Source organism: Cygnus atratus, chromosome 2, assembly GCF_013377495.2.
Source record: "Cygnus atratus isolate AKBS03 ecotype Queensland, Australia chromosome 2, CAtr_DNAZoo_HiC_assembly, whole genome shotgun sequence".
NCBI lineage: Eukaryota > Metazoa > Chordata > Aves > Anseriformes > Anatidae > Cygnus > Cygnus atratus.
The window spans coordinates 141548256-141573679 of record NC_066363.1 but is presented as its reverse complement, the minus strand read 5'-3'; the positions used below and the strand labels follow the sequence as shown (position 1 = coordinate 141573679).

Sequence of the window (25424 nt, the reverse complement as noted above, 5' to 3'; positions counted from 1 at the left end):
ATATTCCCAAAGACCTACATAGTTATAAGTGTTGAGTACTTATTTGCTGTTCCCTCATCCAAGCAGGTAACTTACATTGTCGATGTCTCACTTTCCCATTGAGGAATCAGTTCATGGTAGAGGCACCACTAGCAACTTCCTCCTTCTTCTGTACTTATAGCTGAAGAATTTAAAAGATGCTTAAGTTACCAGTGGGTATCCACCTTGCTGCAGTCCTGTCTCTGACTTCCAACTCAGTGACAGCATCTCCTACCTTGCCTCTCTCAGTAGCATGAGGAAGTCCTTGTAGCCCCTGGCTCTACTAGTACTCAGAAAAGAGTGGTACAGGTGGCTCCAGAAGGTGAACTGCTCCTGCTGGCAATGATGGAGGTAGACAGTTGCATGGCTGTGGCAGGTTATGACCTTGGCTGATTGCCAAGGGACCACTAAGCCACTCCTCTCCCTCAGCAGGACAGGGGGAGAAAGTAAGATAAAAAAATTGTTGGTGGAGATAAGGACAGGAGATTATGCACTAATTACCATCACGGGCAAAACAAAATCGACTTGGGGAAGATAAATGTAATTTATTGCCAACTAATAACAGATTAGGTTAGTGAGAACTATCAGTGTGGGGTCCCTCTCACAGGATACAGTCCTTCATGAACTGCTCCAACGTGGGTCCCTCCCACAGACTGCAGTTCCTCAAGAACTGCTCCACCATGGGTCCATATCATGCAGTGCAGTCCTTCCAGAGTGGACTGCTCTAGCACAGGTTCCCCACAGGCTCTTGCCAGACCTCCTGCCCCAACATGGGCTCCTCTCCATGGGCTGCAGTTCTCACCAGGAGTCTGCTCCTGCATTGTCTGTCCATGGGCTGCAGCTTCCTTGAAGGCACATTGACCTGTTGTGGCATGGACTCCTTCACAGGCTGCAGCATGGATAACTGCTCCAGCATAGTCCTACATGGGCTGCAGAGGGACAACCTGTGTCATCATTGTACTCTCCATGGACTGCAAGAGAATCTCTGCTCCAGTGCCTGTAGCACCTACTCCCCTTCCTTCTTTATTGACCTTGGTGTCTTCAGGGTTAGTTCTTTCACTCCTCTTTCCCAGCTACTCTTGTACAACATTTTTAACCTTTCTTAAATATGTTATTACAGTGTCACAACCAGCATCACTCATTGGCTCAGCTCTGGCCAGTGTTGGGCCCCTTTTGGAATAACATGGAACTAGCTATGTCCAACATGGGGCAGCTAGCTCCTGGACTCTTTTCACAAAAGCCACCCCTGCAGCCCCTGTGCTGTCAAAACCTTGCCACATAAACACAGTATGTTGGCAAAGATGTGAAGGTCCGCAGGATATAAGGTTGAGAAAGGCAGTCCATGATCTCTTGCCTGTAATATGTAGTACTTGCAGCACTTGTAGTACTTGTAATACTTGTAGTATTACTGCCTGTAATATGTAATACTCCTACCAGAACAAGGAGATTGATGGACTCGAGATACAGAGCCTACTGCTCCTTAAATCTCACTGAACCCTCCCAAATCCTTATCTATCCAAAATCCCACTGGTTCCCTTTAGACTTTCTTTTACACCTGAAACTGCACTGAAATCTTGTAGGGTGCTCCACAGATGTGTACTCTTAGGAAATCTATAGGTGCCTTCCTGTCACCTTTAACCCTTGCCAACCTTTGTAGTAAACCATCAATTCCTGCCAGGTCCCTCTGAAACTGTGGTGATGATGTATCCATCTCAAACAACAAAAGAGCTGCATACTGATCAATTCCAATTTTTTTCAATCACTGTATCCTATAAAAAGGACAATTCTAGTTGCTCTGTGAGCATCAAGAGTTTCAGACAAAATTAAGACACTATGTAGATCGAGAGTTGTTTTTTTTTTTTTTTTTTTTTTTTTTTTTTTTCATGTTCTGTAGCGTAAGTTCCTATTAGGCATGTATGAGAAAATCTTGCTATATACTATATAATCCTATGATGAGACTGATTCTTGGCTTTTCCAGAAAGGTCTGATAGGTTCCATTAACATTAAAGAGAAATCATGTTCAATTCCAGAAGTGATTACATCTCAGCTGCTGTTAGTACACATACCTATGAAAACTATTTATACATACTTGTCCAGACTTTAAATAATGAAAGATGATATACCAGCAAAATCAACCATCATTAATTAATGATATTGCTTTTTTTTTTTTTCTTTTCATTTTTGAACTATTTCACCTGGTTGAAAGTCTTCTTTTGGTTTGATGTACCTACTAAAACTTGTGATATTAATACTGACCAACCCCAAGGTGAAAGACAATTGCATAAAGCAATGTTTAAGATCACAGCCTTCATCTTAAAAATCTGTGTAAGAGGGCAAGTAGTGATAACATAAGCAGACACCAGACTTCTGCCAACACTACACAAGAGAGATCTCAGGGGAAAGCTAAAGTAGGAACTCCATCTATAAAACAGCGGATTCAACACTTTGGCTTGAATGCAAGTGCTCTTGCACTCTTCTGGTTTAAGCATGCTTTGTAGGAATGCATGTCTGAAGCATGCCTCTTGTTCTTCCCAGTGAAATGAAGCTTATTTGGCAGTCACCTTTCCCTCTTCTGCTAGCCTAGTATTTTTCTACAGCAAACAGGGTGCCAGACTATCAGCTGTTGCATATCAGTGTAGCTTGATTGAGTTAATTTGCACCAGTCGAGCTGCTGAAGTTAAAAAAGGATTTAGAAATCAAGGTCATTTCTGACAAATCATCAAATCAGAGTGAAATGACTGCATTAATGTTTGTGTTGCTATAGCAACACAACCAGGACAATATAAACATTAATGTTTCTAATTTATCCCTAAGGTGCTAAATCAAACATCCAGACTTGAAATTCAGCTACTAGAAAATTCACTGTCAACATACAAGCTAGAAAAACAGCTGCTACAACAGACGCATGAAATTCTGAAAATTCATGAGAAGAACAGGTAAGAATGAGTAGCTGATCTCTTAAACTCTTTCTCTGTTCATCATAAAGTGGTCTGTGCATACAGACAGTACAGGTAATATTTATGCAATGGTTAAAAGAGCTAGGGTGTGAACTTACACTCTGCTAGCTCCTTATGACAAACGCAAGTTGACTTTTGCTGCTTTTTGTTTGCACTGTAAGTTCATATCTCAATTTGTTTCATGACAATTCAATCATATGACTATAACTTCTGCTACTGAAAAACAAGGATAACTCGTATGCACGTTTTTAAGCAGACTAGAATAAATTTTGATATCATCACCTAATTTAAAAATCTATACAAAACAGAAAATCTTCAGAAGTGCATCTAAATTTAATGAACACGAAGATCCAAGAGGAATCTTGTCTCTTTAGACCAAGTATAACATTTCATTCTGTATCACGTTCTTGGAGCCATGCTTTATTTAGAAAATAAGTGAACAATAAACACATTGGATTTATGCTGAAATTGAAGAGAGAGGAAAAATAAAAATACACCAACTCTTCAGCAGCACATAACTTACCAAGCTGTGAAGTTTCCCTTTCTGTGTTACAGTATTTTTGTGATTCCTCCAAAGGCCATGGATTCAGCATTTGTGAGGCTAACTTCATACATCAACAGTGGCTTAGTTTAGCTCCTAAACTGGGGTGCGTTGCAGCTGATGCACTGACAGCACAGCCAAACCATCCAAACAAGTAGCACCACAAGGAACTGAGTGGCTGAACCAGTCTAAAGCCCAAGTTTGGGCACCTCTCTGGGAATACCTGAAATCCCTGCACTTGCAGCCTGGTATCTCAGAACAGGGGTGTGCACAGGGGGATGGTTTGTCAGAGTTTGTCTCTGATGTTCCTTCCTCCTCATGCTTTTCCCTGGCTCCCACAGGGTTCCTTCCCTTGGACTGCAGTCCTTCAGGATAAGATTGCTCAAGTGTGGTGTCCTCCATGGACTGCAGGGGGACAGCCTGCTCCACCACTCTCTGTGGGCTGCAGGGGAACTTCTGCTCCGGCACCTGGAGCACCTCTTCCCCTCCTTCTTCACTGACCATGCTTTTTGCAAGGTTGTTTGTTTCACATTTTTTCCTCACTGCCATGTGGTGGTTTTGCCTTTTCTAAATATGTTGTCACAGAGACACCACCAGCATCACTGCTGGGCTCAGATGTGCCCTGCTGTGGAACTGGCTGGAGCTGGCTGTATTTGGCAAAGGGTTGCCCCAGCCTCAAGGGCAGCCCCAGCCTCTTCCTACAGAGGCTCCATCAGACTCCTCCCCTCAAGCCCCATGTCCAAAACTTGGACACAGACACCTAATACAGTGGCATAAAGCCATCTTCTTTCATGGTTGCCTGTCTAGAGACCTGCTGTCGTTATTGCTGTCTCTGTAACAGCCATGTTTAAGCAGGGAGGCTCTCTTCTGAAAAGAATAACTGTGGTGTAAGTCTGACTAGAACTAAGGTTCCCATTTCCTGTGTATGCTATAATTGACACTGAAATAGAGCAAATGACTTTATATGTGAGGTAGATACTGAAGCAGCCTGTACGTGCACAAGGTGTAGTGGATTCATTAAATTGAGATCAGATGGTTTGCCAAAAATTCTGCTGCTGGACGTGAATCAGCAACGACTGAGGTGGAACGACTTTGCCCTGGGTTATACATGAAGCAGACTAACAATACCATGAAGCTGCTGGGAAAAGAAGGCAAAGAACCACATAGTGATGCCAAATAGAATATGTCATTATAAAGAAATGTGTTTAGCTGAAAAGCTGGCAAAATAATATACAGTGAGTGCTACTGGTTATGAAAACTGGCAGTTTACAGCTTATAAAACGGGTAAGATTAAATAATTCCCCTAAATGTTTGTGGGTGGTTTGTTTGTTTGTTTCATTTTTTTTTTTATTTCAATTTTGAATTGACCCAAAGATTTGTTTTTAAGTAAATACTTGTATTTTTATCTATTGTAATCTATTTAGCATCAAAATTTTATTGACTGATCAAGAGACTGAGTCATTTATGTGATGCTTTGTTTACTTAATCTGAATTTATTTATCTTAGCAACGTGTCAGGGTGTAAAGCCATGTCAGTAAACAACTAAGTTTGACTTAAATTGACCTTTGACTTGAGTGACATTATGATGAAATGATCTATGTCATGATAGTATGGTCTAGCTTGGTATTTAGGAGGAAAAGGAGAGGGGGTATGTTAAAGAGCAACATTTAGTATCCAGTTGTTTCTCTTATAAGTGTAGATATATGTGTTTCATTATAATGAAGCAAGAACCTAGCAAAGATTTTCCAGGTTTCATTGCTATCTGTGCCCTTGGGACTGATAAAATTGGGGAGAGGACAGTGTCATGATTACAGCAGCTGATGATTCATATTTTAATGTATCATCATCTAGTCCTAACAAAAAACTGTGTAATCTTGGTCTTGTAAGGTCCTGATCCTGTAATCAATTATGCATATGTCAATTTCACTGTGGGACAAATCTTTAAGGTCACAGGAGATAATAGGTTAATGAACGTGCCAATGATTTTAGCTTGCTTAAATTTAAACATTGTTTAAAGATTACCTGATGGTGGTGTTCAGTAGTTGTCTGCAGTTAAAATGTATAATACCAATATACATATATATATATATATGTATAACAATCCCTCTGTATAACATCATTTTCAAATTAATAAATTAGAGAACTCCTTTTATCCATGTTGCCTATATGGACTGTAAACGTTTTGCAAAGAGCCTTTCTTTTCAGTAGGTGGGAATGAGTGCAGGAACTGTTATAATCCAAAATGTAATCAAAACAGATTGTGTACTTTGGGCAGATCATTTCTATCTCTGTGCTAAAATTCCCTCCATATAAAATAAAGATCCTAATCACTTTCAAAGAACTGGAGTTTGGATGAAAGAAATGTAAAATATTATAATAACTGATTGTTGATATACTACAGTAATTTGTATATTATCCTGAAATAAAATGAGCACTGCTTATCAACAGGGGACCAATGCATGGTCTAGAAATATATCTATTCTTGGCCTTAAATGCTTTACTTCCTGCCTCTGCTGGGAAGAGTGGCCAATTTTTTTCTTTTTATCCCACTGTAGTGAAAGATATTTCATAGCATAAGTAGAGTAACATTTGCCCCAGTATCTTGTTTCTATTGAATGCTCTCATGCCATAAATAATTTATTCTTGTGGGTTCCCACCCACTGTAATGTAAATGGTGGTTTTACACTGCAATTTTTTCTCCCACAAGAGCTTTTTAAAAGCTATTTTAATTTATTCTTGAAAGATTTCTCTGCTTAAGTGCTTGAGTCTTTTTTTTTTTCAGTGTACCCAGCTGCATTTAACTTACTGTGTGCCATTTATTTCAATATGCAAGTGTGAAAACTTTTCTGTTTCATTTGAGTGAATAAAGAGGAGAAATATAATGTATTCTGGATCTTCCAGCATTAAGCAGTGGAAGTGAAATTTAAATATAAGTAAGTTTTAACTTGAATTTGCAGAAAATCAAACTAGACTAACGGTCAGTACAAGAACTATCATATCCTAAGGTGTGTATTTAAGAATGATGAATTACCATTTGACTGTGTAAAAGATGAGGAAACACTATATGAGTTTTATTTGCAAATGTTGCATATACTGAAAAAGATATTCATTTTTTTCACTACACTTTTGTGATTTCAATAGTGAGTCTCAGTAACCAAATATTTCACTGGCCTTTAGGAATATGGGGATACTTTTTTTTTTTTTTCCAAATGTCCTTAAACCAATAAGACCACCTACTTAAGTATCAACAGTCAATACATAACAGTACAAGGAAAAATTCACTCATATACAAGCAACTACAAAGCAGCTATCCTAATGAGAAAATATCATTCTTGTAGTCAAATGTAAGTGTTTAAGTTCTCTACCTGTTTATCTTCCCATATGTACTTAATTCAAGAAAAACATATATGTACAGCCAAAGAAATTTTTCTAATGTGACGTTCCTTGTCTTTATTTATTGAAGAGCTCAACAAAGTAAATGGTTTTATCTGTATTTCTAATAAATTCAGATTTCTTAAAAGATTATTTTAATGCAAAAGATGTCCATCTCTACGATCTGGTCTATATCCTTTTCCCACATGTCTAAACTGAAGTCTCTGAAAACAAAGATTAAAAAAAAAAATCTTAAACTGCCATGGTCTGGAATGGATTAGTGAATAAACTACATACCTTATAAGGCAGATTGTCTAAACCAGACTTCCTTCCTCCCCTGAGAGCTACGAGAGTGCTTTCTACATGCTCTACTTCATCACCTTTCAAAATGATAGTATTTTTCACTGGAAATTATTCTTTGACTTCTGTACTGGCTTTCTACTTTCTTCAGTGTTATCAGAGGGCTTTATCTGTATCAGGTGGACACAGCATAGTTGCACCAAAGCATCCCACTGGCTTATATCCTAATAAAGGTAACACAGGGGTAACAACCCCTTGCAATGCTACAGGCTTGGGGCAGAGTGGCTGGAAAGCTGTGCAGAGGAAAATGATTGGGGGGTGCTGATTGATGCTCACCTGAACATGAGCTGGCAGTGTGCCCAGGTGGCCAAGAAGGCCAACAGCATCCTGGCTTGTATCAGGAATAGTGTAGCCAGCAGGACCAAGGAGGTGATCATCCCACTGTACTCTGCTCTGGTGAGGCTGCACCTCGAGATCTGTGTTCAGTTTTGGGCCCCTTACTACAAGAAGGACGTTAAGGCCCTGGAGCATGCTCAGAGAAGGGCTACAAAGCTGGTGAGGGGCCTGGAGCACAAGTCCTGTGAGGAGCGGCTGAGGGAACTGGGGTTGTTTAGTCTGGAGAAGAGGAGGCTCAGGGGAGACCTTATTGTTCTCTGCAACTGCCTGGAAGGAAGGTGTGGGGAGCTGGGGGTCAGCCTCTTCTCACAGATAACTAGTGATGGGACTAGAGGGAATGGCCTCAAGTTGCGCCAGGGGAGGTTTAGGTTAGAAATTAGGAGAAATTTCTTCTCAGAAAGAGCAGTCAGGTATTGGAATGGATTTCCCAGTGTGGTGGTGGAGTTACCATCCCTGGGGGTGTTTAAGGAAAGGTTGGACCTGGTGCACAGGGACATGATTTAGTGGGTGACATTGGTGGTAGGGGGATGGTTGGACCAGATGATCTTGGAGGGCTTTTCCAACCTTAATGATCCTATGATATCATTTGTTGAAAATACATTCCCAGCCTGAAAAAGCTAGTGGAACATAGTTACTTTTGAGGAAAATTAAAGGGGTTTGTTGTTGTTTCATTATATTTAAATGTCTTCTAGCTAATAACTCCAAGGAAGGAGTCATTGTCCAATGGATAATATAATATTTAGCCATGTTAACAACATTTGTTTTTTCATAACTTCATTCTGTTCCCCACATGCCTGATTTTGCCCCCAAAAATTGAAGGCTGCATTATAATACTGTACATGTATTTCTGTGTGTGTATATATTTGTATGTGTATGTATGATTCTTCGAGTAAATAGTGATTGTATTGTATTGTAGTTCCCATGACTGCTTCATCTGTCTATGTCTGTAATGCTTTCAAACCTATAGGAAAATTATGCAGTAAATTTGCAGTAAAAGAGAGACAGTCACTACATCATGTCCATGCCATTTTACTGGAAAGTGTTATCGAAGAATGTTGTACAACAATTTCAGTCAATGTTTACAGATAGATTAATTGGTACAGAGACAGCCTTCTTTTGGCTTTCTGTACGTTTTTATGTCAGCAACAGTTGTTAATGAAAACTAGTAGAAATATTTTCACTTTAAATCTGCCTTCATAATGCCTCTCTAAAATTTTGATAAAAAAAAATCAGCAAAGTTAATTCTTTGTGGTATTTGGCTTTTAGAAATTATTCAATGTGGAAAGAAGAAAGAGAAAATAGAGTAGTCTGGCAACCATTTAGAAAATCTAAACATCTCTGTAGTTGATTTTCAACATGTTAAAAATGTATCAATTAGTTTTCTAGAACTTTTTATTATTTAAATGAGCTACAATATGTATTTATGTAACAATAACACATATAAAGAATTCTGGCCACATTATAGTCAAAGGCCATAAGAACAGCTTTTCTCATGCTGTTTAAGGATTTCTTCCTTTTGGAACAGGCCAGTACAAACGTCTCCAATCCACGTAAAGCTTTTGCTTGTGTTCATTAGAGCTTTGAGAAAAGGTTTCTCACTGATTCTTAGTAAAACAAAATGAAATACAGTTGTTACAGATTTCTCCCAGGAATATAGGGAGTGGTCCTATCCTCAGGACTTACTCTTATCTACTGTAGATTTGTGGATATGAAAATATCATTGCACAAATGTATATGCATTCCTTAAAATAGCTTAGTTTTGCAGTTTATAATAACAAGACTTTTAATCTACATAGAAAACTGTAAAGGAACCACGTGCTGTGACACTCCCATCTTTTCACCACATGTTGTTGACACACCACTCATAAATATTAGGATGTATTATTGCTAAAGCTGTAAAACATCTGCTTGCTGTCTGTCTCTGTAGACGCCAAACAGGGAAGCTCTAAACATTGTCAGCTTCTTCCTTCTTACTTGACATGGCCAGTGTTGCTACAAATAAGGCTGTCATCACCACAGGTTCACTTACTGTGGTCTTAAGAAGGCTATGGTGGGAAACAAATAACACAATGTGCATATTGTGGCTGTCAAAGACAGTCTTATACATTAAATCATTCAGATATGGAAATAATTTAGATTTGGACATGCAAATTGATCATGCCTTCTAGACCTTTCACTGTCTTTGGTGCCCTCCTTTGGACACATTCTAATAGTTTTATATTCTTCTTATATTGTGGAGCCCCACACTGCACACAGTGTTTTAGGTGTGGCTAAACCAACATTGAGTGTAGTGGGGCAGTCACTTCTTTTGACTGGTTAGCTATATTGTGCTTGATGCACTTAATACTGTTGTCCCTGTTGGACGCCAGAGCACATTGTTGACTCATATTGAGCCTACCATCAGCCAAAACTCTCAGATCCCACCACAGCCACTTGTCCTCCAGTCTGTACAGACATCCAAGATTACAGCATCCCAGGTGCAGAATCCAGCACTTGTTCTTAATAAATTTAATATGGTTGGTAGTTGTCTAGTGCTCTAATCTATCAAGATCTCTCTGTAAGGCTTCTCTACCCTCAAGAGACTCAATGGCTCCACCTAATTTAGTGTAATTTACAAACTTAGTTAACACTCAACTCCTGTATCCAGGTCATTGATAAAAACTTTGAAGAGAACTGGTCCTAAAATCGAGCCCTGGAGAACACCATTAGTGCATGGTCACCAGCCTGATTTACTATTACCCCGCTACCCCATTTACTATAACTCTTTGAGCCCTGCCATTCAGTTGCTCACCCATCATACTGTGTACATGTCTAGCTGTATGCTGGAGATTTTGTCCAGGATAGGACACAGAAGGATACTGTGAGAGACAGTATCAAAAGCTTTACTGATGTCCAAAAAACTCACATCCACTGCTTTCCCTTTGTCCACTAGATGGGTAACATTGTCATAAAAGGATATTAAGTAAGTAGGATGTCACACCGTGCTGTGGCCACATCTAGCACCCATTCTATCACAGACTGTGCCCAGGGGCCACCTTGTTCCTATTCAAAGTTCATTAGTATAACTTACAGTGTATCAGAAAAAAAAATACTTTCCATGAAAATGCTGATAAATAAAATATTTCAGCATAAAAATGCTGAACTGATAAAATTAACATAGAACTTTTTATTTTGTTGAACAATTTTTTATGACTAAAAACAATTCCATCAGAACATTTTCATCCATTTCTGCTAGCTGCACTAATTAGTCTTACAAAGCTCAAAGATTTACACACACACACACACACCAAAAAAAAAAAAAAAAAAAAAAGTAGATCCAGAGTATAAAGGCATTGTGTTTAATGTTAGAGTTCAAGTGATGCAAAAATTAGCCACAGGTCTGATAAGGTGTTAAAGTAATTTATTATCTTTGTTTTTAATATCTAGACTTTGTTTTATATTGAAACCTTCTATCATCAAATTCCAGCCCACTGAATCTTGTTATGCTTTTGTTACTAATTAATGAGCCTTTTAGAATGAAATACCACGTTTCCTCTTGCATTTGGGAATGAAGCTGACCCCAAGAAAAAGTGTTTTCCATTCCCATCCTTTCATTTTTTCTTCCCTCTTTCTCAGATACTTGTGATGTTCACAGAACTAGATATGTTGATCTTGCAAAATATATTTTCTTCAGTATCTATGTACGTAATGTAAGTCCCACATTTATAACATTTCAGAGGGAGATTTGCTGTTTAGTTTCCTTAATTAAAAAAAAAAAAGGAAAGAAAAAAAGTTTTATATTACTCTAGCTTGTACAGCAAATCCAGGGCCTGAATTTAATCTTTACATTGTTATCTTTTGTAACAGCTCGTATTAAGGTTTTGTGATATCTAATAGAAACAACTCCATATGGATTTTATTACATTCTTCAGTTAGGTTAAATGACCTGAAATTATGCAGGCATTTTGCCAGTGATCTACTATCCAGAAGTAAAAACAAAGGTGGGGGAGAGTGCAAATAAATAAAATCTAAGACTGACTTGGACAGGAAGCGGTTTGTTGGGAAGTTTGTAATCACCAGTTGGTTTATGGGCATGAGAAACACCTCTTTTGGCACGTACAGTAGAATTACTGAAAGAAGAAAGTAGAAAAGTGGATGAATTTATTTCTTTATCTAATATTAATAAAATCTTTCTGCTAAGCTCCCACCTCTGGTTGTTTAATATTGATGGACAGCTAAGCAACACTATGCCGTTCTTTCACTCCCCCTCCTCAGAAGGAGAAAATAGGATGAAAAAAGCTTGTGGGTTGAGATAAGGACAGAGAGATCACTCAGGAGTTACCATCATGGGCAAAACCGACTCAGTGTAAGGGAGATTAATGTAACTTATTACCTATTGAGAACTGAGTAGAGCAGTGAGAAACTAAAATCGAATTAAAAACACCTTCGCATCCACACTCTTCTATCTCCTGCCCCCCTGAGCAGGGGAATAGGAGGTGCGGTCAGTCTATAGCACTTTGCCTCTGCCGCTCCTTCACGGTCCCTCTCTGCCCCTGCTCCATGTGGGGTCCCTCCCATGGGATGCCATCCTTCCTGGACTGAGCCTGCGGGGGCTGCCCACAGGCAGCAGCTCTTCAAGAACTGCTCCCACATGGCTCCGTACCACGGGGTCCATCCGTCAGGAGCAAACTGCTGCAGCATGGGTCCCCCACAGGCGGCAGCTCCCCCCAGACCCCCTGCTCCTGCGTGGGCTCCTCTCCACGGGCTGCAGCTCCTGCCCAGGGCCTGCTCCTGCGGGGGCTCTCCATGGGCCGCAGCCTCCTCCAGGCCACATCCACCTGCTCCACCGGGGGCTCCTCCATGGGCTGCAGCATGGAGATCTGCTCCATGTGGGACCCATGGGCTGCAGGGGAACAGCCTGCTCCACCAGGGGCCTCTCCACAGGGCAGGGGAACTGCTGCTGTGTGCCCGGAGCACCTCCTGCCCTTCTTCTGCACTGACCTTGGGGTCTGCAGGGCTGCTTCTCGCTCCTCACTCTCCCAGCTGATGTTCCACAGCAGGCTTTTTTTGTTTGTTTGTTTGTTTTCCCCCTTTCTTAAATCTGCTCTCCCAGAGGCCCAACCAGCATCACTCACTGGCTCAGCTCTGGCCAGCAACAGGTCCCTTTTGGAGCTGGCTGGAGCTGGCTCTGCTCTGACATGGGGCAGCTGCTGGGCTCAGCCCACAGAGGCCACCCCTACAGTCCCCTGGCTATCCAAACCTTGCCATGTAAACCCAATTCACCACAACAGTGTCAAAGCACTGGCCTGAAAAAACTTCTTGTTCAAGGTTGACAGATTTTATCTATGAAATGTGAAAACAGATCCCACTCACATGGTATACCATCATTTCCCAGTTTCACACAGCACATCAAATGGTAATTTTATTGTGGGTTCCATATGCTTCGATGGTACTCCATAGTTCCTAACACTTACCTTCTTCCATTCAGTTGTAAGGCCCTTCACAAAGTGTTCCTTAGTTTACCCGTTTTTATTTATCTCTTACGTTATTGACCCATCCATAATACCATTGATGTCCTCTTCAATGCCCTGCTCTTCTCCTTCCTTTGCCCACTTTTGGCTTTTCTACATGAACTTCTTATATACAAATGTGTCATATGCTCATGCACTTAGATGAGTATAACAACTCCATGCACATTGTTCTAAGTACTAGTGTATGAAAACATCTTAAGTAGGACCCTTAGAGATCAGTAATATTTGGCTGCTTGGTGGAGAAAGTCAGTGGGCTGAATTAGTAGAAGTGACACTTTTAGAATAAATAATTTATGTACTGAATTCTATGGTGAAAATAAAGTATCATTTTTTTCTGTATTAATAAATATGTTGGCATGAAATAATATCAGCTAATTGTTTTATTTCATTTTAGTTTACTTGAGCACAAAATTTTAGAAATGGAGGAAAGGCATAAAGAGGAGCTGGATACTTTGAAGGAGGAAAAAGAGAATCTACAAAATCTGGTCACTCGTCAAAGCTACATAATCCAGGAACTAGAGAAACAGTTGAACAAGGCAACAACCAATAACAGTGTCCTGCAGAAGCAGCAGCTTGAATTGATGGATACAGTTCATACGCTAATCACCCTCTGTTCCAAGGAAGGAGGTAAGAAAGCTGAATTATAAAGCATTACGAGTAGTAGGAAATTTCTTCTGGAGGGCCATATTTTTGGAATGGTAGAACTAAATGAGCTTATTCCAAAAAGGAAAGGACATGGAGGTACTTAATAGACATGTGGATGTGGCGCTTAGGCACATTTTTTATTGGTGGGCTTGGTAGTGTTATATGATGGCTAGCCTTGATCATCGTATGGGTCTTCTGCAACCAAAATACTTCTATGATTCTATGATTATAACTGAGAATCCACAAATCTGATGAGAATCCACGAATCAAATAAGATTCAGACAGTGCTGAGGCCAACCCTTTTGCTAACATTCGTATTTGTTTTTCTAAATTTAGTATCATTGAGTTACTATACCATGGCCTTAGCTGATGTTCACAGTTGCATTGGCTTCACATTAGCAATACTGATTTGTTCCTCTGAGCGTCTGTCTCCTGGTGGGAGTAATCTGACCAACTGTGGGTGTTAACTTTATAGGTTTCTATATCTAATTTACTCTAAACTTCCTTTACAGTCACTGGAGAGAAAAGAGTGCTAAATGAAGGAAAGTAACCTAAAATTCTATACATGTATATGTGTTTTGAAGTTGGTGAACTCAGATGCAGGCATGTATGATGCTGTATCCATTCAAAAAATGTCTTTATTGAATTAGTTTTTATTTAAAATAAGGGATCATATTTCTTCCTTCTGCCTTGCTTGATTTTGTTTGTTTGTTTCTGAGTATGTAAGGCACACTAAAAACACATAAGAGAGAAATAACATCTGAAAGAATGGGTTGACAAATCATCTAGGACAATTCTCCTCAAGTCTCCCTTTGTTAGTAAACACATTTCTTATAGACACTGAGAAATAAATTCAGGTGGGATTTTAGTTTTCAAATGAAAAAGACATTTCTCATTTGTCTCAAGAAAGACGTTCCTTTCATCAGGACTGTCTAAAGGAAATGGCAGAAAGGGATAAATGATGAATGGAGATCACTGTGAGGGATGGAAATGGGACACTGAAAAAAAAAAAGAAAACACAAAACAAACAAACAAACATAAAACAACAATTCAGTAACTACAAAAAAAAAAACAGGGCAAAGTTAAATAGAATAGAGAGAAGAAGAGATGTAAGGGAGAATATAAGAGGAAAGGCTAAGATTAACAACAAAAAGGGGATTAACTGCTGTGCTTGATATGCCATGTAGAGGATTAAAAATAGAAAAGAAAGTCAAGGAAAAAAAAAACTGAGATGAGTCTGAGAAGAGGTCATCAAAACCCTTCTAACAGGGGGTACAGAATAAACATGGAGAGAAACCATAGACATATAAGTTCTGCCAGTCATTCAGTGAGTGTGGATGAAAGAGGTCTATGTAAAACCTTGCATAGCACTCCATGAAGCACATTTGCTCATTGTAATTCTACAGCTCTAAGTGCTATTAATGATTTTAAAAAATTAAAAATATAATAATACTTTTCACCTGCATTGTTATTCATTATTTGGTTTGAAAGTCAGAAGAACATATTTTATCATTCACACTATTCAGCTAAAGGCAGGGTGGATTTGCTCTCTACTGTATATTCCCATGCAACTTGTGTGGCTTAAATCTGAAGAGTTCCAGTGACGAGGATTACAACTCCTTCCTTTGGAAGTGTTTCACGTTTGGACCCATGTTGATAGACTACATTTTTTTTTCCTTTTTTTTTTTTTTCCTTTTTTTTTTTTTCTCCTGATGTCCATTCTAAATGTTCCCTTCTGCTTATTCTATTATACAGTTCCCCAGCATTCTGAAGTAAATAACATCCTTTGTAGTAGGCTGTTCTCATATCAGAAGAGAAACATAGTGATGCAATGCAAATCCTTTATTATGTTTTGCGGTCTTTTGGCAAAGAAACCTGGCAATGTTTTGTTCAGGGTGTTCTAATAGAGCTCAGGAGTATTTTAAAATTAATATCAGTATGAAAGATATATTATTCTCATACAGAGATATTGTGTGAGTTCTTTTTAAGGCTAGAAAAAGATTTTCCAATCATTTTGAATTTGATTCAAAGGAAAAAATAAATAAATAAACATTTTTTTCCTAAACTTAGTTTCCTCAGCTGCTTCTTATAAAGATTTTGAATTAGGATTTCAGAAGTGGATGTTTAAAACTGGGTTTCTGGCTCCAAATTCAGGTGATTGAAAACCTGAATTTTCATTAGTGTTTTTATTTCTGAGGAACAGTGGAAGTGAAAATACTCAGCACAGGTAAATGCGTAGATATAATTTTATTTGCCTAACTCTAACCCTTGATTTTGGACTCCATTACATTTTGTGAATTAACATGGTCAGAATTTTCCTTGGATACTTTTATGATAAACTTTAAAGAGAAATAATTGCAGAAAAGTTTCCACTTCCTACGTAAGTCAAGCTAACCAATATTTTTGGCAAGCCCATCCACAGCTGAAGAAGAAGTCAGGCAGCCTAAGTTCAAATAATATTATCCTGGAGTACAAGACCACAACAATGAAGGCAAAATAATAAAGCATTATAATAAAAATTACTACCAGCTTCAGTGTATGCAAGTATGTGTTGAGAATGGAAGACTCTGCGTGGGAAATACAACTGAAGCTACTCTGAATTCTCAGAAAAAAATATGAAGTTTAATCTTGCACAAGTCTTTAAGTGTGTACTAATGTTCAACACATAAAATATTCTGTAAGAATCGGTATTTATTGGGAGATAGAGAATAGCAAAATGTGATACATAAATCAGTGACACCACTTTTGTCTTATATTGTGTTATATATTGGTCATCTAATTTCATAAGGGATATAGCAGAAATGGAAATGGTCCAGAAAAGAATAGGATAATGGAAATAATTAGAGACCTGGAACAATTTCCTTATGAGGAGAGAGAGCTGTAAAAAACAGAACTATTGGATGAGAAAGGAGGTATGTAGGATGCTGTTATGTAAACATACAAAATAACTAATGCTAGAGAAAAGAGGGACAGCCAATAACACTGAGAGAGATTTTCCATTGATAAAAGATAATAATTATGTAAAGTATTGGTTGCTAGATATCATTGTGGCTGACAAACATTTTTGAATTATTAAAAAGCAGAAGAACTCGTGAAAGGTAGGCTTTTGTTAAAGCCTTAAAAACTCCAGGTTTTTAACCGGTGACATTTATCTTTGAAAGGAAGTGTGACCTAAGCAAGGCATCAAGTCTAAAAGGCCAGATTGTCAAAGATGAGTAACTTACCAAGGATGAAGACAGCAGCTGAGAGGAATTGTAAAATGTAGCTAAACCCAGCAGTATTTTGAGAATGCCTTTAAGTACCTTTGTTGGATTTTCAACCATAAAAGTGGAGGTCTGTATATTTTACTTGTATGTGTATATACTTTAAAAACTATTATCAGTATCAAGAAACCTAAAAATCTCACCCAAGATAAAAGTCACAGACAACAAAATTATGTTCTCCTTTGCATAAGTCACAGTATTCAGACTTTCCCAATACATGAAACTGATTTTCTTTTTAATTATTATTATTAAATAATGATAGAGCTGAATGACTTTTGAAGTCAAGCTGGTGATAATCATTGTTTTTTGATTACAAAATGTGAGATAAATTTATTCCAGTAATGATGTCATTGTATCAGAAGATCTATTTTTAGATTAACTTAAATAAGTTCAGACACTTTTAGAATTCTACCTGCTAGAAGTCTGTGATGAATTTAGCTGACCAGTGTGGAGATACAGGGCTGAACAGAAACTGCTTTAACTTAGTTTTAAACTCTGAGAAGCTGAGATAACATAGTTCCTACTGCTGGATGACAACCCTACAGTATAATCTACTTTGGTACTTCAACCATGGCTACATAAGTATTAGGAGGATTTCTGAAGTACATAAAGGCAAATGAGGAAGACAGAAAAATAATAATAATAATAAAACTAAGTAAAAGACACAGAGGATAAAATTTAAAAATATAGATGGACCAAAAGACAAGAGCCAGATCCTACTTTCAGTGTCAGTTTTGGTACAGACTGATTTTGAGATGGGGGCCACCTGTCAAACGCGATTTTTTTGAGTTCAATTTCCAAAATACCACCCACCTCTCTTCTATTGTGAGTGATTCTAGGATTTCAGTTGCATGTAATCCATAAAAATAGAAACTCTTAAAAGTCACAAAGCCTACAGAGTGTCAAACATATGTAGTATACCATGGGGACTCACTTGTCTCCATTTTGCCATGTGTCTATGGCTAAACAGATATGTCACATTGTTTGTGTACATTTTAGGCAGGGACAACAATCTTGGCAGGCTGTCAATAAATTTCTAAAATAGAATTTATTAAAAAAGTTGTGCTTTCAGACACTAGCCTTCCCATTGAAACAATTTTTTGGTATGTTAAAAAAATTAAGTAACTTTTTAGAAATTAAGCAATCTGCAAATTCAAGTATAGACAAATGCATGAAACATTTACTTCTCCACAAAAGAAGAATAAACAAATAGAAATGTTGAGTTGAAGGCTTAATTAATCACCACAGAGATAGACCTCCAAGGTTGTAGAAGTTCTTTTCCTATAGAAGATAACAAGAGTAGTATAGAGGCCCTTGCATTCTATTCAAAAGTCATCAAAATTTTTGTGATTATTTTCTTAAAACTGTTCATTCCTCATACTGCTTTGAGGATTATTTGTCTGAAGATGCATAAACCATTTTGGTCTTGTGAACATGAATAGAAAACCAGGTAATATTTGCTCATCAATAGCCTTCTTGTTTCTATTCATTCTGAGATTGTGCAGTTCTCTGGATGAAAATACTATGTTTGGGATTGCGTGTAAATTTCTAGAATTTTAAGAACTCCAATAAAAGTGACTCACTCCCTCACTATTGACTAGTATTATAAGTACTTCAAAATATGAAAAATAAAATTTCTATTGACTTCAGCACATTGCTGTCATCATCAAATAATAAACTTCTAACACAGTAAATAGTACATGACAGACTTTCTAAGCTTCCACATCAGAAAAATTATTTGTGAAAAGTGTATGTAGTGCTACTTAGACAGTCATAAAAATATGACTCAAAAAATTTCAAGGAATGCACTACAAATTGTTTTAAGCAATAGATAACATCATCATCAAAGAAGCATACACAAGTTCAAACTAAGTAATTCAGAAATTGCATTGGTCCAGTGGGAAATTATGTTTAAAGCCAAGGGTCACAAAATGTGCTCAGACCAAAGTCACATCTATTTTCAAATACTTTTTTTTTTTTCCAGTAGAAGAAACTTGATATACCATGTCTACAGTGTTAATATTCATTTGCATAACTTAAGAGAGCTGCCTCAGTGCTCCTACCCACAACATAAGGGAATTTAAAATTTCAATGGGGAAATATATTTAACCATACACTTACTGTCCTTTTCACGGTTTGTTTTATGTTGTTTGTCAGAGTGCATAATAACATACCTTGTTATTTTTGTTGTTTGGTCTAAACTTGTATACTTCAGCAGACTAATGGAACAATACAGAAAGTTTTGTAATGAATGTCTGGTTTTGTGACCTCCTAGTAGGAGAGAAATGAAGCATTAGCTTCCTCCTGAATGCAGACAAGAAGCTAAGCTTAATTCTCAAAATAATACACATATATGCTAGGAATTTACCTCCCCAGAAGTGCCTGTTCAGTTCATGAAGTAAATAATTTTGTTAGTGAGTCTGACATTTCTTAAAAGGTTCAAATCTCCTGGGTTATGGGTAGCTTTCATATTTTAGAAAATTCTACATATAGATAGAAGTATGTCCAAAAATGTATTCATAGAATACATACTTTAAAAAGACATAGCAATTAATTTACTCATAACATTATACTGTAAGTAGTCTATTCCATTTCTTAAAATATGGTTGTTATGATGTTAAAATTTATGCTGAAATGAACAGAGTGAGAATAGAATGAGAACATCAAAGAAATGACCTGAAGGTTACAGACACAGGGGAAACTCCATTGACATTAGGAAAATTGCCCCAGCAGAGATGCTGGTCTACTTCATTAGCAAGACTTCAAAGACATTTTATATAATACAAGCCAGTATTTTAAAAACAGAGAGAGGGAGAAAAAAAAAATCCTAGTCAGAATCCCAAGATAGAATTACAGATTCAGGTGTTCTGAAAGAATATTTTAAGTCTTAATATTTGAATTGTGTTCAGCAAAGCAAATTTTCTGTATTATATTGATTCAGTTATATATTGGAGTACAATAACTAGACTATTTAACACATTAGATGGTAGTGTAGAAAAGTAAAGTTGTATAATACTCTTCTTTGTTTTTTGTGCACAGAGAAAATAATACTGGTATTCATTTGAGATATATTCTGAGGTAACCATTTCTCTAGCAATCTCTTTTCATCCCTTTAGCACTTGTCTCCTTTTTGTACCTCATCCTTAACATTGTTAGTTTGTTGCTGTTGTTGTTGTTGTTGTTTGTTGTTTTTTTTTTGTTTGTTTTTGTTTTTGTTTTTTTCATCATGATGTAGCATAACTCACAAGGCAGGAACCTTGCATACGGCATATCAGTCACTACATTATTTTTCTTCTGAAGCATGGAAGCAAACAAAATAAAGTTTCTGACAAATTTTGTCTGCAAGCTGTAGATCTGAGGTGGATCAGGAGTGTGCTGAAACATAGCTATAAGAAAAAAAAACTGCATGAATAGAGACATTTTTTCTTTATAGTTTAAATTTTGTATTACTAGTGTACTATAACATACTGCATTGCTATAAGAAAAAATATGACACTGTGTATTTTAAATCTCTTTATTTTTTCTTAGTACTGATTAAGAATGTATTTTCAGCCCAGAAAGCCAATCGTATCTTGGGCTGCATCAATAGAAGCAGGGTGAGGGAGAAAATTCTCCCCCTCTACTCTGCTCTCGTGAGACCCCACCTGGAGTGCTGCGTTCAGCTCTGGGGCCCCCAGCACAAGGAGGACATAGAAGTATTAGAACGAGTCCAGAGGAGGGCCACAAGGATGATGAGAGGGCTTGAGCACCTCTCTTATGGGCTGAGGGTGTTGGGGTTATTCAGCCTGGAGAAGAGAAGGCTCTGGGGAGACCTTATAATGGCCTTCCAGTACCTTTCCTGCAGGGAGCCTACAGGAAAGGTGGGGAGGGACTCTGTCGGGGAGTGGAATGGCAGGATGAGGGGGAATGGCTTTAAACTAAAAGAGGGTAGATTTAGATTAGATATAGGAAAGAAATAGGCACAGGCACAGGTTGTCCAGTGAAGAGCTGTGAGTGCCCCATCCCTGGAAGTGTTGAAGGCCAAGTTGGATGGGACTTTGAACAAACTGGTCTGGTGGGAGATGTCCCTGCCCATGGCAGGGGGGTTGGAACTAGATGATCTTAAAGGTCCCTTCCAACCCAAACCATTGTATGATTCTATGACTTTATGTATTAAAAACACAGTTAAACAGGCTTGTCAAAGTTGGAGCAGCCACACATGAATCTGAACACAGTTACCTAATTTTGTCGTTAAGCCCTACATTGTTGCTCAAAGGTGACAAATCAGGTAGCACAGCTAAGCACAATCTTAGCACAGCTAAGGTTGACAATATGTTTGTCCAAGAATACAGAAATATCCATCTGCTCAGTTTCCCTCTACTTACTCCTGCTTTAGATATTCTATGGGCAAGTGATAGTATGTTTTAAAGATATCTTAAAGCAATAGCAGAAATACCTTTAGCCTCTACAACTTGCTGAGGAGGGGAAGTGGAGAGGAAGGTGCCAGACTCTTTTACCTGGTAACTGATGACAGGACGCATGGGAACAGCACAAAGCTGCACTAGGGGAGGTTCAGACTGGAAGTAAGGAAAAAATTCTTTACTGTGAGGGTGGTCAAACACTGGGACAGGCTTCCTAGATTGGTGGTTGATGCCCCATGCCTGTCAGTGTTCAAGAAGCTTTTGGAGATGCCCTCATTTATATGATTTAACTTTTGGTTAGCCCTGAAGTGATCAGGCAGTTGGACTACATGATCTCTGAAGATCCTTTCTAACTGAACTGTTCTATTCTACTCTAAAAGTAGCAGAAGATTGTTAAAAAAAAAAAAAAAAAAATCTGCCCATAATTCACAAAGCTCTTGTCACTATTATAGATGCATTCCACTTTTTGAATTGCCTCTATCTGTATTGTGAAATCTGGGGAAAAATCCTGAATCTTAATTTTGCACTTAGTGGCATGGAAGAGGTGTCCCCCTTAACCTTTCTGTAGCTGAATCTAGCTGAGCACATGATAGAAAGCACTGCAGTGCTGCAGTTGGAGGCTGGGTTGCCTTTTTACAGTTGTGTAGGTGTTCAGTTTAACATACACATCAGCAGTGCTTTTTTTTTTTTTTTTTTTTTTTTTATATGTGCTATAGACTTCTTGTTCTCCTTGGAGATTTTCTATGCTCATACACATTTTTCAGATGCCCAGAAAGAAGCTTAATAGTTTTGGGGAATCAGTTTTGCCTGGCTCACCTAACATTAACAGTGTAGATGTAGAAACCTGGTCTAGACTTCCTCTAGAGTCAGCAAAGGACCTTTTTTTCAAATGAGTTGTCTTAGAATGAGGTCTAAAGTGCCTTTTTCTCTCTATTCTCTTTAAAGAGTGAAAAGAGTAGTGCTGCTATGTATATGATCAATGTCTACATTGGGACAATTTAATTTTATAATTGCTGTTTTCTAAATCTGAAGAAACAATTATATTAATTCAAAATCATAATGTTTTATTTTATTTTATTTTTTATATCTCGTTCAGGCAAGCATAACTTTATTTTCAAGATACGCTGTATAATAGGATACGGCAAAGTGTATTAGTTACAATCAAGTCAGACTGTGGTTTAACAGAGATACAATATATAAATAATTTAAATGTACATCATTTAAAATTTCTGCCAGCGGGAAAATATTTGAACTTTTCAAAACAGATTTGAGGATTCCTGTATTTTATCCCTATTAGCTTGCTGTTGGTGACAGCAAGAAAACAGTATTTATTACTGCTGAAAAAATTAACACTTTGTGTATATATTTTTGCATTTCAGTTTTTGATTGCTAATATTGAAATCACTTACCTACTCTCATTCCTACCATATATCTCAGTCCCTAAATCTCCCTTCACTCTGCTTCATGAAAATTGTATTACTCACTCACACCAAAGATATTAGAGGGGATATCAGCATATGTGAACCAGCCAACAACACTGCTGGTGTCAACCAAATGGCTTATTAATGAAAAATTTATTTGTATGAATACCATGATTCAGCTGGAAACACTAAATGCACATTAGGGTGCCTGTGTGGAAAAATATAAATCAATGAAAGAAATATGGACACTAGAGATATTAAACAAAGCCAGTGGCTTAATCTCTCTTGTAGCAGTTTATGAAAGACTTCTTTAGTTCTCATCTCTCAGTGAATGGCTGGTTTCTCACAAAATTGCTGTCTCAAGCAGAAACTATTAAGGAACTATATTGCAGCTGGATAATTAAGTGTCTTTATCTCTTTGTAAATGGGCCATAAGGCATTCTATTTCAGCTCACTAATGAGGACCACTTTATGGTATTCCTAAGCGATGCCTTTCAAATGCACAGTGAATTGAAGTATTATTGTTGTTACCAGTCACTAAGGCTGGATTTATTGGGAAACAAACTTGATAACTGTTGATAATTTATTAGGTAGTAAATAATTATGCCCTGGAGAGGGTGAAAGCTCACTATGTTAACATCATTTTCCAAGACCTAGTCAATTCCTGCAGCACTACAGGAGGGAAATTCTGCTTTAAGTGATTTATTTAATAAGTACTTGGATAGCTTGAGTGCTCTTGCTATGCTATTGTTTGCCTTTCTTACTTCAGACTCTTAGAGGGGGAAAAAAGAGAAATGTAATATTCCGTTAGCTGCTAAAACTTTTCTATAAATGTTAAAGTGATGCAACTAATTTGCTACACCTTTTCTCTTTGCCCCCCATCCTAAAGAAGTTGATCTGAAATTCTTGTATGTAATGAACCTTAACATTCCTAACAAATCTGAGACTGCACTAGTTCCTATGCTGGCAGAATCTACTTAGCCCTGCTTGATGCATTTCAGCATGGCCTGGTAGTTTTGCTCTGTTGTATTAAGAGAGGTTCATGCATTCATTTGGGCCTCCCACATGCAATAAGTGGTACATATGAAGGGCTAGGGATTGGTGGCAAGAAGGCTATTTTTACTTTTGTCATTGCTCCGTGGAAACAAAATCCTTCCACTTATCCTTCCAATCTAGTGATTGTAGGATCACAGGATAAGTCAAATTAATTGAGCTTTTCAAATGGAATTATATGCCTGTTTAAAAATAAAATAAATAAAATTAAATTAAATTAAATTAAATTAAATTAAATTAATAAATACAACACTCTTTACTGAAAGGGTTGTTAGGCATTGGAATGGGCTGCCCAGGGAAGTGGTTGAGTCACCATCCCTGGAGGTCTTTAAAAGACGTTTAGATTTAGAGCTTAGTGATATGTTTTAGTGGAGGACTTGTTAGTGTTTGGTCAGAGGTTGGACTAGGCGATCTTGGAGGTCTCTTCCAACCTAGACAATTCTGTGATTCTGTGAACACAATCAAACAACCCCCTCAAATTTTCTGGAAACCCCCACGCCACCACAACAAATAAACAAACAAATAAAAAACAAATATTCTGCCAGATCTTTTCTAAGTTGTTTCACTCCGTGGCTATGGAGAGAGTCTACAACCAACAGCACAGGAATAGCAACACCATGTCTTTAAATGACATCCTGCTTTTTGATTTTGGGTAATAATTAAACGCTCCCTTAGACATAGAAGAAGATGTTTACTTATACTGCCATAAACTCTGAAAACTTACACTAAGGCCAACATTTCCCATTCTAATTATTCAGCAGATGTGTGAGCCTGAGGAAGGAGTTCTAGAGTTCTGCTTTCTCCCAACTTAAATAGCCATGTAAGTTCAAGGTAACCTCCCAAGCAAATCTTGAGTGAAAAACACAGGAAGTGCTTCTTGCCTGTTAATGGTTGAAATGAAAATAGTATTTTATAAATTACTACAAAGAAACAGAAAGGAAATCAGAAAAAAAAATGTACTACTGTATATTTCATAACGTGATCAAATACTGTGTAAACTGTTGGACCCTATGTCTCAAAAAAAAAAAAAAAAAAAAAAAAAAAGATGACGAAGGATATGGAGTCCAATAAGTATATTAGATCTGCTTCAGGCATTGAGAAGAATGAAGGAAAATGTTGTAGAAATGATAGGTGGCAAAATTCATGGAAGAAAATTTATTTGAAGTTTATTAAATATAAGGATATTATACCTGGCAGAGGAAGTTCCTATGCTGTAATTCCTGGAAATGCTTTCCTGCTTTTATCCTCTTCCCCAGTCATCTATTCTTACTGAAGTCTCCTTTTGGGGCCAGGTGTTAGACTAGCCCTTGCAAAACCTTAAGGAGGTTTTGCAAAACCTGGAGAGGGAAAGGCCTAAAGGAAATTGAAAATAAGGAGAAAATAGGTAATTGTAAGGGTATGTAATAGGTATTGCACGTAATTAAAAGGTAATTACAATAAGAAAACAGAAGACCAGAGGGTTAAAAGACCAAAAATGTCCAGGGAAGGAACTGGAAAGGGGCACCATGAATGTCACCCCAACAAAATCCACAGATCCCTGGAAGAATC

At 37.7% G+C, this 25424-nt stretch overlaps 1 protein-coding gene across 5 annotated transcripts in view; it reads left to right on the top strand.

The window, feature by feature from the left end:
* ANGPT1 (angiopoietin 1) overlaps positions 1 to 25424 on the top strand; it is a 185051-nt gene that overhangs the window by 87711 nt on the left and 71916 nt on the right. For all 5 annotated transcript variants that reach the window (XM_035546446.2, XM_035546448.2, XM_035546449.2 and 2 more), the window contains 2 exons: positions 2833 to 2954; positions 13489 to 13721. In XM_035546446.2, coding sequence (XP_035402339.1) covers positions 2833 to 2954; positions 13489 to 13721 — 355 coding nt within the window. The remainder of the gene's footprint in view (positions 1 to 2832; positions 2955 to 13488; positions 13722 to 25424) is intronic.